The 15,665-nt window shown below is 38.0% G+C and overlaps 3 protein-coding genes across 3 annotated transcripts; 1 reads left to right on the top strand and 2 right to left on the bottom strand.

Moving 5' to 3' along the window:
* Nucleotides 1–666: 666 nt before the first annotated feature.
* On the bottom strand, nt 667–2,628 carry LOC143418647 (tripartite motif-containing protein 16-like). Its single transcript, XM_076884172.1, has one exon. It carries the CDS (start codon nt 2,621–2,623, stop codon nt 932–934), a length of 1,692 nt encoding a protein of 563 aa, XP_076740287.1. The 5' UTR covers nt 2,624–2,628; the 3' UTR covers nt 667–931.
* A 1,531-nt stretch (nt 2,629–4,159) lies between these two features.
* Nucleotides 4,160–9,157, bottom strand: LOC101470700 (ADP-ribosylation factor 4). The gene is made up of 6 exons (XM_004548799.4): nt 8,878–9,157; nt 6,986–7,066; nt 6,783–6,892; nt 6,605–6,676; nt 6,231–6,353; nt 4,160–6,056 (listed from the first exon to the last, which is right to left on the bottom strand). The coding sequence occupies exons 1-6, from the start codon at nt 8,942–8,944 to the stop codon at nt 5,970–5,972; spliced, it is 540 nt and encodes a 179-aa protein (XP_004548856.1). The 5' UTR covers nt 8,945–9,157; the 3' UTR covers nt 4,160–5,969.
* Nucleotides 9,158–9,754: 597 nt separating this feature from the next.
* Nucleotides 9,755–12,549, top strand: LOC101470987 (ADP-ribosylation factor 4). The gene is made up of 6 exons (XM_076884173.1): nt 9,755–10,038; nt 10,635–10,715; nt 10,809–10,918; nt 11,025–11,096; nt 11,348–11,470; nt 11,841–12,549. The coding sequence occupies exons 1-6, from the start codon at nt 9,972–9,974 to the stop codon at nt 11,925–11,927; spliced, it is 540 nt and encodes a 179-aa protein (XP_076740288.1). The 5' UTR covers nt 9,755–9,971; the 3' UTR covers nt 11,928–12,549.
* Nucleotides 12,550–15,665: the final 3,116 nt, after the last annotated feature.

A 15,665-nucleotide genomic window follows, 5' to 3' on the forward strand; every position in this document is an offset into this window, starting at 1 on the left:
TTCAGGTGATTTGATTAAGTCAGACTTATTGTTTGACAAAGTGTGTACTGCTTAATTGCTATAATAACCTGAACTAAAAAGTTGAAACTGTGGGCATATACACCACGTTGCACATTCAAACCAACAATAGCTAAAGTGCTTTAAAGACGAGGAAATTTATTTTCCTCGTCTAAAAAGAAACAAATACAAGAAAAGCTGGAAGGTATGTTTTTACTGTTTGTTTTTTTTTACTGTGATTTTTACTTTTGTCCTATGAACAAAAGTAAAAATCACAGACATTTTATGATCATTAAAATGTGTTTTATTTAGAAAAGTGATGATGATTTGCAAACTGATCAGTGGATAAAAATCCACTGATTTTAACCTACTTTATAGGTTTAAAGTATCTGTATTGGTATCGGCAATCACGGCCGTGTATTTACTTGGTATTGGACTGATACCAAAGTTTGCAATATCACACAGCATCACTAGATGAGTCACCTCATCATCAACTTAAAACAGCTTCTTGCATAGGGATGATCCACATATGCAGTATGTTTTCACCATAATTAAAAATGATCAAAAACACCTTTTTAAAAAATAAATAAATAAATAAATAAATTATTTGTTATGTATGAAAAACATTTATTTTCACACATTACATACAACAAATGATCTATTCAATAATGATAAGTTTTATATTTTGTTTGTCAATTTAGAAAACAACAAAAACACTCAGTTTGCCCTACAGATACATGCAAATGTATCATAGATTTCTTCGCACATGTACAAATTAACGAGAGCAACATCTGTAATGAGGCAGCTCTGCTGATGTCTTCATTAAGTTAACATCATAAACTGGAAGACAAAAACATATAAAGGCATCAATACGAATATGAATTGTTATCAATGTATTTCGAATCCAGATTTAAACCCACTTGAATATGAAAGACTATAAATGTTTGAGTTCACAGAACTTGGCACTTGCTCCAAAAACACACCAACCATTAAGTCGAAGTCCAGCATGGAGCGGCTGAGTGAATGTGGTCTGCACTCTGTGGAGGAGGGTCATGGTTTCAGAGATGCTGTAGAAAGACAGAATACCTGCACAGTGGTCCAGGTACACTCCTATTCTGGAGGACTGAGGACCTGAGATGGGGGTTTGGATGTTGTTGTGCCAAAATGTATAACTGTTTTGGGAACATTTCAATGCCCAAGATCTTGCATTTCCTCCAAATCCACATTCATTCCCCATCCCCGCTCTGTTGATATTCTTGTATGCAACTGCTACATGAACTCCTCCTCTCCATTCAACTTCCCAGTAACAACGTCCAGTCAGTCTATTGGTGCTCAGAACCTGCCAGTAATCAGTGAATCTGTCTGGATGATCAGAATAGGGCTGTTGATTATTCATTGCTGTCGTTTTTCTGTTCCTCTCTGATAATAGCAGCCATGTGTTCGCTGTGTTTGGATCCAGTGTGATTTCATGTGATAATTTTAAGAATCCAGCTCTCCTCTTTGGCTCTGCTTGTGGATCTGAGAGTAAAACATCCACTTCAGTGACTATCAGTGAGATGTCTGTGCATTTCTCTCTCAGAATGTGCTGCAGACTATCTCTGACCTCTGACACAGCTGTTGTCACCACTTCAAAGTACCCCAGAGGACGGATATTGATACTGGATGATTCTGTTGACTCAGTGAGTGCTGACAGTGAGAGATAATTTTGTAGAAATTGGTTGTGATCCTCTGTGTTTAAGAGCGCTTTCAGCTCAGTGTCTTTCCTCTTCAGCTCAGTGATCTCCACCTCCAGCTTCTCCTGAAGCTCTTTGACTCGACTCACTTCAGTTTCCTGCTGGGATCTGATCTGCTGCTTCACATCAGAGCAGCTTTTCTGGATGAGGCAGATCAGCTCAGTGAAGAGCTTCTCACTGTCCTCCACTGCTTTATCAGCAGACTGACTGATGGCCTCCACCTCGTGTTGAAGGAGTTTCACATCTTTTTCTCTGTCCTGGATTCTCTGCTGGATATTTTCTTGACTCACCTCGAGCTCCTTCTGCCTCTCAGTCCTTTCTGCTGCAGCTGAGATCGTGTTGTGGCCTTTATGTTCATCCATTGAGCAGAGATAACAGATGCTCTGATGATCAGTACGGCAATAAATCTTCATCACCTCATCATGACGAGAGCAGATGTTGTCCTGGAGCTTCTTGGACGGCTCCACCAGCTTGTGTTTCTTGAATGTAAGCGAATCATAGTGTGGCTGGAGGTGTTTCTCACAGTAAGACGCCAGACAGATTAAACAAGACTTCATGGCTTTCAGTTTTACTCCAGTGCAGAAATCACAGGCCACATCTTCAGGTTCAGCATAACTGTGATCAGAAGGAGCAGCTTGGAGCCCAATCTTCTTCAGCTCAGCCACTAAATCTGCTAACATGGTGCTCTTCACCAGCGAAGGCCTTGGTGTGAAAGTCTGCCTACACTGGGGGCAGCTGTGGATTTGCTTTGTATCCTCCGAATCCCATTGAGTTTTAATACAGTTCATGCAGTAGCTGTGTCCACAGGGAATGGTCACCGGATCCGTCAGTAAATCCAAGCAGATTGAACAGCAGAATTTTTCCTTGTCCATTAGATTTTTGTGCTGTGCCATTTCACTCTCTCAGTGACTCTCGTTTAGTTTCGCTTTGTCTGAACAGAAACAAACTCTGTTCTCTGAAGGGAACAGATCTCTGCTCTCAACCACCTCCCACAGGAAATGAGGCTGAACTGCAACTGCTCTTGGCAGCATGTCGTTTAAATCCATCCTTAAAAATAGAGATCAGTAAAGAGGAAGTGCCATAGAAATATCGCGATAGAGCAACAAAAAGCTGTTATGAGATGCAGATTATGCTTTGCATGCAAGCATGACATGCTGTGACATGTAGCAGCTTAGAAATCATTTAATATTTTTCCTCATGTTTTGGAAAATTAGTTATCAAACTTTACATTTTGAATCTAATCTTAGTTTAATTCAATTCCGTTTTATTTATACAGCACCAAATCACATCTTTTCCATCTCTGAAAGTGAAGCTTTAACATCTTTTTTTAATTTTTTTACCTTTACCTGGCAGAACAAGCCACGGTGGAGCCACCAAGTGCACTACTCGGACTGGTTCAAGAAAACAGAGGTGCACAGAGGTGGACTACATCTTACACAGAGGAAGCAATCTGGAAAGGATAGAAGACCTAAGGTGTTGTTAGGGGAGAATGTTAAGAAGAGGAAGTAAATGAAGGCAGAGGCAAGGATTAAGTGGTGGAAGGTGAAGAAGGAGGAATGTTGCACAAAGTTCAGCAAGGGGTTAAGACAGGCACTGCGTAGTAGAGAAGACATTTCACTAGGAAAAGTACAGCACTAGCTGTTTGGTGTATCCACTGAACAGAGTCAAGAGGACAAGGAGACTTGATGGTGAAATGAAGGAGGACAGGAAAGTATTTACTTTTAATTCTTATTCTTATTTTTATTTTCATGTCTATTTAAGCGTAATTTATGACAGTATGTTTGCACTGAAGCACCGCAGCAATTTCCTAATGTTGTAAACCTGCTCAACATTTGGCAATAAAACCCTTTCTGATTCTGATTAAAGAAAGAGTTTAGCAAGGAAAATGTGGGCTAGTCAGGGAGATGAAGAAAATAGACAGTAGAATTGGGAGGCAAGCATACACAAAGGAAAAGGCTTACAGTGAGTTATATGTGAGGCTGGACTGTGGGAAAGAGACAACAATCAATGAGCAGCACTGTGGTTTCACAAGAAAGAACATCACAGATGCTTTGTTTAAGAGTGTTTTTGAGAAGTTCTTTCTCTTTGTGGAAACTACATACGATAGGGTATCAAGAAAGGAGCTGTGGTACTGCATGAGAAAGTTGAAAGTGGGAGAGATGTGTGGCAGATGGGCCCAAGGTGCAGCAATGATGTGTCCATGTGTCCATTAAAAAAGCAAAACAGAGACAAAAGAGAGTTGAAGAATAGAGTTCAGGCATAGTGGAGTAGGTGAAGGTGAGAAGGAAACACTTTTGCAAAGGTCGACCTACTTTACTTTATCTATATCATGGCAGTGAACATTTAGTGCATGTTACTTTATTTTATTGTGAACTCCCTCTGGAAATTCCAACAGTGTGTATTAAAATAACACAAAGATACACAACCTCTCCACCATGACAACTTTATTATACAATAATGACAAAGTGAATCTGGAAAAATAAACATGTTTAGAAAGATTTACGTAATTCATGTGAAAAATAACAATAGCCACAATGCTACAGAAACATCTTAATAGAAACATTCACCCAGAATTTTACCTCATACACCAAGTTTAAACATCACAGTCATGTTTCATAAATAACCACTAAATCATGTGTTTCTGCTACAATGACAAACGACTCCAACAGTTCTTTGGTGAAATAAATGAAATCAATTAGAAGAAATAACCTGAGATAAAAAGTGCAGTTAATTGTTTTTTTTTTACAATAATGAAAGTTATAAGGAAGCTGAGAGGGACCATCAGAGTCTTCTGTTGATCAAATAAAGTGCACGATTTAGAATTTTCTTTAAAAAAAATCCTAAACTTCTGATTAATTTCACCTCCTTGTGCCTTTAATTTTTTTTAAAGAAAACACTCAGAGATAGAAAATCCTTCTTCAATTAAACTAAAGGCAAGTCATGTCTACATTAAGGCCATAGCTTGTAAATGGGGAACAAATCACAAATGAGGTCTGTTCACAGTTAAAATCATTATAACTGAGTGAATTTAACCACGTTTTACATGGTTTGGTTTGGTGGTCTTTTCTAAAATTTCCCATCAGCATTTTGAATGTCTTTTGTCCTCCACGTGCCAACCCTTATGAAAAATGGTGGCTTCACTGAACAGTGACGCCCTCAGTTTTTAAGTAAATGTAAAAGCCACCAGGGGGCGAAACCTGTGGCTGCAAAAAGACTGATTGTCCTAAAAATCTATGCAAAAACATCCCTCTGCCCTGACCCCACTAAACACTTTCATGATGTCTGGTTTCGGGTCATACTCAATAAGACAGTCATTAATTTACTTAATTATGGTCATTTTAAGAGCCAGGCTATCATTGTGATTGACAAGATATTATCCAATGAGCTGATTGTTTCAAAACAACAATTTGGTGATGGTGAAAAAAAACAAAAAACAAACAAATCTTGAGGCTTTACAGTAATATTTCATTAAGCAGTGGGTGATGTCCATCTATGCTGTGTCTATCAGAGATATAACAGTAGATATACAATTCTTTTATATCTTTGGTCTCATTCGTCCATATTTACAATCACTATTTGGAGTGCGCAGCTGGGTTCACATGACTGGCTGCATCAGAGGGACTGCTAAACAACTTTCATTGTGATGATGGTGCCAGCTAGCTAAGAAAGAGCAGCACTGAGGTTTTTTTTGCAGGTAAAAACAACATAACACATGTTAGGGCGTTATTTGGCACGTGTAGTGAATTTAACGATCAAAGGCACAACTTCTGGCAGCTGTTCATAAAATGTGGTTTAAACATTTCAAACGTCATTTGTGGTAAGGATAAAACTCATCGTGGTCCACTTGAGACAATGCTAACCTTCGATAACTTACGTACTACATTAGTAAGTAAAGTAAGTCTGATAGATGAGAAAAATTAAAACACCGTTCTGGTGTGTCCTGTGGAGGCAGTTTTAAAGCAGCTTGTGTTGTCTCAGAAAGTTTGAACAAAAGTGATTAAAAAAATGAAAAGTTAATAAAAATTCATGGAAATTAGCCCCGTTTAGACTTTTATCTCCTGTTTTTGAGTCTATTCTAGAACTCTGAGTGACAGCATTTCCCGTCAAATGTCCTTGTGATGAGGCTGATTTAACAGTTGCAAAGTCGCTGCTTCTGAATTCACCTCTCACCTCAGTTCATAGAAGACAGAAGACTCAACAAACAAAGTAAAGCAGAACTCCTCGTCACCCCAACATCTGCTACCGTTTCAGGATCTCATTAGAGAGCCAGTCCAGACCTTCAACCAGACCGGTGCCGCTGACGGCGCAGGACGGCTGGACCGACCACTGCACAGACACAGAAGGATGAAAATATTAACAAGACACAGAACACAGCCGAAACCGTTTATGACTGCAGCTAACAAACCAAGTCACTTTAATCACACTGCTAACCACATGTGGAAGACAGAAAACTCTGGAGCCAAACTTCTCCCATGCTCAGCAGAAGCTGGGGACACCTACCGGCTGTGACACTCCTTTTAAACTCAGGGCCTCGATGATGTCACTGACCGACATGGCTCTGGGTAAATCCTGCTTGTTAGCAAAGACCAGCACGGCCACGCCCTTCAGCTCATCCTCCTGCAACTGCAACAGGACAGTAAAACTAACTTTAACACGAGTCTGATGATGGTCTATTTCAAACTCAGACCTCTGACTGGTACTGTGTGGATTAAAAGCTGAATGAAGCAGTGTCGAAGTACCAAAGTCGTTAAAAGTTAACTAAAACGAAACTAAACTACAAGTAAAAATAAAAACATTCTAGTTAACTAAAGTAAAAGCTAAATTAATGAAAACTGATGAAAAACAAAACTATGGATAAGTTTAAATCTTTTTACCAGTGTGTGCAGCTCCTCAGATGCCTCTTTGATCCTCTCCGGGTCGTTGCTGTCGACCACAAATATCAAACCCTGAAGACAAACAGACAATATTTAAAAGCTCCTCACTGCAGCTGCTTCATAAAACACAAACACAGACTCCTGGGTTAAACGCCTGTGTTTACAGCAGCAGTCTCACCTGTGTGTTAACGTAGTAATGTCTCCACAGCGGCCTGATGATCGTCTGACCACCAACATCCCAAACTGTGAAGCTGATGTTCTTATACTCCACAGTCTCCACATTAAACCCTGCACACGCACACACACACGGAAACATGTTTATTATTATTTAACTCTTTTATATTTCTCTCTCATAACAAGATGGAGGTTAAAAATGCTGACCAATAGTTGGGATCGTGGTCACGACCTCGCCCAGCTTCAGTTTGTACAGCAGGGTGGTTTTACCTGCAGCATCCAGACCCACTGCAGAAACACAAACACACACACATGTTACTGTTGAAAACACAACACATATTCAGCTGTCAAATATGAGTTTGGAGGCAAAGGATGCAGACATGTTACTTAAGTAAAGGCAATACATAAAATATCCACTTAGAACAACTTTCATTTGAGAACCCCTAGTTTCTGAGGGGCAGCCAATAAGATAAGATAAGCTAAGATAAGATAACCTTTATTAGTCCCACACGTGGGAAATTTGTTTTGTCACAGCAGGAAGTGGACAGTGCAAAAGTTATGAGGCAAAAATTAGAATACAATAAGAATAAATACAGTACACAACTGTACAGAATAGAATAAAATAAAATAAATATACAATAAGATAAAAAATAGAATACAAATACAAATACTATATACAACTGAGTAAAAATACAACGATGACAGAAAGGATTATTGCACTTAGTATTATTGCATATGTATGGATGTGTGTGCTTGATCAGTTAAAGTCTTTATTATGGAGTCTGACAGCAGTGGGGAGGAAAGACCTGCGAAATCTCTCCGTCCCACACCGTGGGTGCCGCAGTCTCCCACTGAAGGAGCTGCTCAGTGCTGTCACAGTCTGCTGCATGGGGTGGGAGATGTTGTCCATCAGGGATGACAGCTTAGCCGCCGTTCTCCTGTCACTCACCACCTCCACTGGGTCCAGAGGGCATCCTAGAACAGAGCTAGAACAGGAAGAAGACGGGGAGGAACTACAACATCTTGCCTCAGACAGAGGATGAACCTGGCTGCACCAAGGCCCAGTATTAAACAAATAAGGATTATTTGGAACTGTCAATCATGCAAAGCTGCTCTAGCAGAGTCTAAGAACAAAAACAAGAACATTCCCTTGTGTATTGTTATGCTACACATCAGTAATATCAATTATATTCTATGGCTGCTGATGCATTAACGTAAAGTAGTATTTTAGTTATATAGCTTGCAGCTGATTACCATCACTTAACATAACAAGTCATATTTTATAAGATGAACACAGGTTCTGTATGTAATCCATCATCAGTTAAGTACCTGTAATACAAATAAAAGTACGTAATACTTATACCTAGCCACACATACTGTAGTACTTATTATTCTTCACATTCCAGTGTATTCAGTGTATTATGTAATATGGCAACAGCAAATAAGGGCAGGCTATGTAAAAATATTCATTTGCAATGCAAACTGTGGGCATCGTAGAGTCCCAGAAAGATTTTTTCATTAGAAGAAATTTGAATGAATCAAAGCTGAGGCTCAAGTTTGCAAAAACTGCACAACAGCTTTCTTCTGAAGTTGCTCAGTATAAGAAAAAGTTTCTTTACGTTGTTAATGACATGTTGTTGTTTTTTGTTTGCTTGCGCTTGATTGTCATAGTAATATTTTTTTTAATAAGTAAAGAAAAATATAAGTCTGAAACGATTAATTAATAATTAAAAGTCAAATATATTCAAGGTCAACCTTAACTATCTAATAAAGCTTATCCTAAACTGAGATAAGATAAAATGACTTTATAGTCTCCTTTGAGTGAAAATCGTTTGAATCAGTCACCACAAAGAAACCCCTCAAACAGATGCACTATACAGATAATTACAGATGTTATAGATATATACTGTAGGTGATAAAGATAAGAACCATAACTTTTAAACTTCATTGCTCTTTGTAAGTAGAAAACAACCAAAAAGTGAGGAGAAAACTTAACAAAACTGCAGACTTTGCTTGTACGGGACTACAACTACAGCGATATCAGTAAGAACTCGGCATACTGGAAGCTCTGATAATTAAGCTAACAAGTATTAACTTACCCATCAAAATCCTGACGGGATGCTTGGAGAAGAGTCTGGAGAAAATGTGTGAGATGATGACGCCCATGATTCAGGTAAGCCTCAGGTAGAAAGTGTCTCTCAGGTAGAAAGCGTCTCCGCTGTGCCTCTGTGTGTCTTTGCATGTGTGTGTCGGTGTTTTATAGCGCTGCATTGTGTTGTTTTGCTCTGTGTATGTGTTACCCATGGTGTCATCAAGACTCCTGTCAAATCTGGACACGGTGGAACTAGTAACACCACCGGAAAACACTGGAAAACTCAACTTCCGCTAATCCAGCTTTCAAACTAAGAACGCTTTCGAGCCGTTGGAATTGTTTCGTTTTCTTCTTCTTCTTCTTCTTCTTCTTATCATTATTATTATTTGGAACCAACTAAGCAATAAAATGACTTTTGAAACCTGACTGGAGATCATAACTAACACATACAATCTACTCACATTAAGAAAATAAACACTTGCTTATCAAAAAGTGGTAACTGAGGATCAAGAGCACAATTTTTCATTTCACATATAGTTGCCTTTACAAAACTTTAGAGTTTTAACTTTAGCAAACAAGGTAAAAATGGAAGATGTATTACAGTGTTTTTGTTCCTCTGTTCCCATTTTGTTAAAGAAATGTTTTGCAATTTAATGCGCAGAACAATTAAATTTGTTTTGCATATGAATAAAACAATCTTTAAATTATTCAATCAGGTTTTGTTGCATTTCCATGACATAATTTAAGTAAAAATGTTGCGGTGCTGTGTAACAGTAATCTTGTTCCTGAGTTTATTGTTCTAACTTCTGATATCTCTGATTCTGTTTTCCAACAATTCCAACGGCTCGAAAGCGCTCTTAAATTGAAAGCTGGATTAGCGGAAGTTGAGTTTTCCAGTGTTTTCCGGTGTTGTTGCTAGTTCCACCGTGTCCAGATTTGACAGCAGTCTTGATGACACCATGGATAACACATACACAGAGCAAAACAACACAATGCAGCGCTATAAAACACCGACACACACATGCAAAGACACAAAGAGGCACAGCGAGCGGAGAGGCTTTCTACCTGAGAGACACTTTCTACCTGAGGCTTACCTGAATCATGGGCGTCATCATCTCACACATTTTCTCCAGGCTCTTCTCCAAGCATCCCGTCAGGATTTTGATGGGTGAGTTAATACTTGTTATGACAACAACATGCAATTTTATTCTTTCTGACACATTGTGATGTAATTTAAACTGACATGAGTCTCGTGTAGTTTAATTATCTAAGCTTTCAGGATTATTGGTTCTTATTGTCTTTGCAGTTTTTGCCATTTTTCGCCTCAGTTTTTGCTTACTTCTTATTTACAAAGTGAAAATAACATTAACAGTAATGATCTTTATATTTATAATTCACCTATAGTATGTAAAATATGTGAGAACTTCCTCTGCAGTGTGAAGACATTTTCTTTACATATTCTAAGTGTTATTATTACTAATTACTATTTGTGTGGCCTGAACAAAGAAAGAAAAATCAATCCATTAATTAAATTAAAAAAAACCCATTAAGAACAAAAAAGCAAGCTAAAAACAAAAAAACTGAGCAATATTAAGATCGTATGTGGTTTTTGTCAACTTTGTTTAGTTGTTCTAAGTGGATATTTTATGTATTGCCCTCACTTAAGTAAAATGTCTGCATCCTTTGCCCCTAAACTCATACTTGACAGCTGAATATGTGTTGTGTTTTCAACAGTAACATGTGTGTGTGTTTGTGTTTCTGCAGTGGGTCTGGATGCTGCAGGTAAAACCACCCTGCTGTACAAACTGAAGCTGGGCGAGGTCGTGACCACGATCCCAACTATTGGTCAGCATTTTTAACCTCCATCTTGTTATGAGAGAGAAATATAAAAGAGTTAAATAATAATAAACATGTTTCCGTGTGTGTGTGCGTGTGCAGGGTTTAATGTGGAGACTGTGGAGTATAAGAACATCAGCTTCACAGTTTGGGATGTTGGTGGTCAGACGATCATCAGGCCGCTGTGGAGACATTACTACGTTAACACACAGGTGAGACTGCTGCTGTAAACACAGGCGTTTAACCCAGGAGTCTGTGTTTGTGTTTTATGAAGCAGCTGCAGTGAGGAGCTTTTAAATATTGTCTGTTTGTCTTCAGGGTTTGATATTTGTGGTCGACAGCAACGACCCGGAGAGGATCAAAGAGGCATCTGAGGAGCTGCACACACTGGTAAAAAGATTTAAACTTATCCATAGTTTTGTTTTTCATCAGTTTTCATTAATTTAGCTTTTACTTTAGTTAACTAGAATGTTTTTATTTTTACTTGTAGTTTAGTTTCGTTTTAGTTAACTTTTAACGACTTTGGTACTTCGACACTGCTTCATTCAGCTTTTAATCCACACAGTACCAGTCAGAGGTCTGAGTTTGAAATAGACCATCATCAGACTCGTGTTAAAGTTAGTTTTACTGTCCTGTTGCAGTTGCAGGAGGATGAGCTGAAGGGCGTGGCCGTGCTGGTCTTTGCTAACAAGCAGGATTTACCCAGAGCCATGTCGGTCAGTGACATCATCGAGGCCCTGAGTTTAAAAGGAGTGTCACAGCCGGTAGGTGTCCCCAGCTTCTGCTGAGCATGGGAGAAGTTTGGCTCCAGAGTTTTCTGTCTTCCACATGTGGTTAGCAGTGTGATTAAAGTGACTTGGTTTGCATAAACTGTGCAGGGGGCAACACACAGACTTGCTGATTAGTGCTGAGAAACAGATTAATAACATACAAGAAGAACAAGACAGGTATTATCTGTGTTGGCACACCTGTCAGTCAAAGCAGCCATGCCCCAAACTGAACCCACATGCAGTTATTATGAAAGAGTAATTAGCTAAAACGATTCATTACAAGTTGAAGACGTTGATGAATGCTGTTTGTAGCCCTATTGTTTCTGTGTCTTGTTAATATTTTCATCCTTCTGTGTCTGTGCAGTGGTCGGTCCAGCCGTCCTGCGCCGTCAGCGGCACCGGTCTGGTTGAAGGTCTGGACTGGCTCTCTAATGAGATCCTGAAACGGTAGCAGATGTTGGGGTGACGAGGAGTTCTGCTTTACTTTCTATGAGCGAACAGTGAATCCAGAAGGAGCGTGTAGGATCCTTTGCAACTGTTAAATCTGCCTCATCACAAAGACATTTGACAGCAAATGTAGCGCTTCATGCAGCTGTCATGTGAACCCAGCTGTGCACTTTTAAATATGGACGAATGAGATTTCAGACACGATTGTGGTTAAATCCTCAGCAGGAGGGACCAAAGATGGAGTATTTTATATCTGCTGTTATATCTCTGATAGAGACACCATAAGATGGACGTCACGCGTTGGTTAATGAACTACTGCTGTGAAGCCTCGAGTTCAGTTCAGTTTTTTTTTCTTTTTTTCACCATCACCAATGAGCTGATTGTTTCAAAACAATCAGCTCATTGGATAATGTCTTGTCAATCACAAGGATAGCCGGGCTCTTAAAATGACCATAATGGACTGATGGTTTTATTCAATATGACCTGAGTGTTTAGTGGGGTCAGGGCAGAGGGATGTTTTTGCATAGAATCTGTAGGACAAGCAGTCTTTTTGCAGCCACAGGTATCGCCCCCTGGTGGCCATTACAATGCACTTACAAACTGTGAGGACTTCACTGTTCAGACCCCCCAAAAACTATATTTGTCTTTCATATTGCCCATGTTCCTACAGCAGACATTTAGTGTTTTGAGTCAGCTGAAATGTCTCCATTTTTTTTTTTAAATGGGTTGGCATGAGGAGGACAAAAGACATTCAGAATACTAATAGGAAATTTTAGAAAAGACTACCAAACCAAACCATGTAAAAAGTGGTTAAATTCAATCAGTTATAATGACTTTAACTGTGAACAGACCTCATTTGTGATTTGTTCGCCATTTACAAGCTGTGGCCTTAATGTAGACACGAGTTGCCTTTAGTTTAATTGAAGAAGGATTTTCTATCTCTGAGTGTTTTATTTAAATGATTTAAAGGCACAAGGAGGTGAAATTAATCAGAACTTTAAAAATGTAAAATTTTAAAAGCTAAAGAAAATTCAAAATCGTGCACTTTGCACTCCCTCTCGGCTTCCTTATAACCTTCATTTTCGTAAAATCAAAATTTAACTCCACTTTTTATCTTCATCATTTTTATTTGAGGTTATTTCTTCTAACTGATTTTATTTACTTCACAAATGAACTGTTGGAGTCGTTTGTCATTGTAGTAGAAACACATGATTTAGTGGTTATTTATGAAACATGACTGATGTTGAAACTTGGTGTATGAGGTAAAATTAAAGAGGACGTAATATGCTGCTGGTTTTGTTGGGTGAATGTTTCTGTTAAGGTGTTTCTGTAGCATTGTGACTATTGTTATTTTTCACATGTATTACATAAATCTTTCTTCAAAAGAGTCACGTAAAATCATTTAAGACAGTGGCCAAGAAAAAAAAAAACACCATCACAGTCTGTTTTATTTTGGTAAGGATCTAACTTCCTGTCCTTTTCTAAAGGTTAAATATTCGTTGTTAGCAGAATTTCTGTCAGTGTTTAATTAAAAGAACAATTAGGTTTAAACCACAATTCAAATAATTCATGAAGGACATAAAAACAATCAGTTGTCTTCTATAAAAATATAAGATGACATTTTAAGATGTTTTCAAGGAATTGTTTTTTAATACCACATTTAGTTAATACTCTTCTGCTCAGCAGTTTGGGGTCTTTTAGAAAAGAAAAGCACAAAATTAATTGATGTAAAATTCTGTATACTCCAATTAATGAATCATTAATAATGAACCATTAGCATAATATCTCGATATGTTTTAATAAAGTTTGACTCGAACTGCTGCTAAATGTAAAGAACCTCAAAACTGTAAAACCCCAAATCTAAAAAAGTTGTTTTTGCAGTGCAGTAAAAATCACATAAGGGTAACTTGAAAAGTGTTTACTCTGATTACACAAACATTATGCAGAAGTAGATGATGGACAATAGGTACTGATTTGTAAATGACTGTATATTTCTAACTAACTAGGGAGCTCATTCTGTTTCTCTTGACAATACTTGCTTGAAAAAAGGCAGATGCGAAATGTAAATGTGAGGTCAGAGGTCAAATGTGACATCATGTTTTAAACCTTTATATGGTATTTTCTATTATGTTGACAATCTACATCACACTTGGTTACAAGGATTTTTGTCAATTTTCAACCAATAAACCTTGACCTTGAAGACCTTGGTGGATGTCAGCCAAATTCTAACCATAGTAGGAGCACTGGTTAAAATCCAGTGTCTCAGATGGTGCATCAGTATCTATGAAAGGTACATGCAGGTCTTAGACCAACGTAACATCCCATCCACATGATTTAAGGGAAGGTGCTGCATCAGGACAGTTATTTACTGATGCAAATCTCACATAACAGCACAGCCTCTTATTACTGCCTTCAAATTCAAAAGGAGCTAATACTTTTCTTAAAATGTTAAATTCACTCAGTTGAAACACTTGACATGTTTTCCATGTTCTATTGTGAGTAAAATACACGTTTATGAATCGTCGTAAATTCTGTTTTATTTACATTTTACACAGTTCACCAACTTTTTTGGAATCGGGGTTGTTCAGTCGTTGGAAAAGCAGTGGAAACAATGAGCTGATCTTTGTAAGAATAATATGTGTTTTTCCGCAGCCTGGGATAAAGACTGTGACAAATAAAGGGATACAATAAGATATGGTAACTAAAATGTCAGAATTTATTAACAAAGAAAAAAATGAACAGAACGTGTATTCATCCACCAGTCTGTAAAGTGACGATGTAGATCAAGAGTCTCAAACTTAAACGAGCTGTGGGCCACTGTTGGCACCGTCATCTGGAGGGCCACTTTATTGTTTAAGTAGTACAAACAAACAAATAGGACAACACCCACAAATATTTTAAAAATGTAGTGTTGTTTTTTTTTTTTAATTTCAAATATTGTATAACAAGACAAAAAATGGAATTCATTAAACTACCAAATAAACAAATTGGTACCCTCTTTCTGGCAGCACTTCTGCTATAATTTTGTTTGTGTTTAACAAAATAAAAATGCAGACATAAGCGTTCACATTCGTTTTTGACTGCTAGTGAAGATTGTTTTCTTTACAAAAACTCTCTCACTGAACTAACACAGCCAATCCCTCAGCATGTATGTACTCTGCTCATATTGCCTTCATATCAATTAATTATTTGCTTTTTAAACAACTTATTTTAACATTGCAACAACAAACAAATCCTCTCCAACAAAAAAAAAGCAACTTCAAGGGCCAACTGCACAATTCTTCACGTCAGTATATGGGCCACAGCAAAAACAAAACAATTATTCAGTTATTATTATCAATATAATTATTTATCTTAGTATTAACAAAATAATTTATCATCTTTAATGAACCCTCCTGTTGTCCTGTCCTGTCGTACAGCTACGTAAAAGGCAGTGCTGTTATGTAAGATGTGCATCAGTAAACACATGTTGCATGTTTGCTGATGTAATTTTGTCACGCTTGGGCAAAATATAGTCTGTGGGCCAGACAGGCCTGCAGGCCTATCCACGTATATCCAAAAGCGAAAATGAAAATATCCTCAACAAACATCTACAAAAGCAGGTTTATGACAATTAAATTACATTTAGACAGAAAGTGAATGAGACAGGTGAAAGGATGCCAGGATACATAACAACAGTACAGCATGGTAAAAAGAAAGCACACCCTCTTTTAGTTCTATGCTTTTATTTGTCAGGACATAA

The sequence above is a fragment of the Maylandia zebra genome, linkage group LG5 (genome assembly GCF_041146795.1).
Source record: "Maylandia zebra isolate NMK-2024a linkage group LG5, Mzebra_GT3a, whole genome shotgun sequence".
Classification (NCBI taxonomy): Eukaryota; Metazoa; Chordata; class Actinopteri; order Cichliformes; family Cichlidae; genus Maylandia; species Maylandia zebra.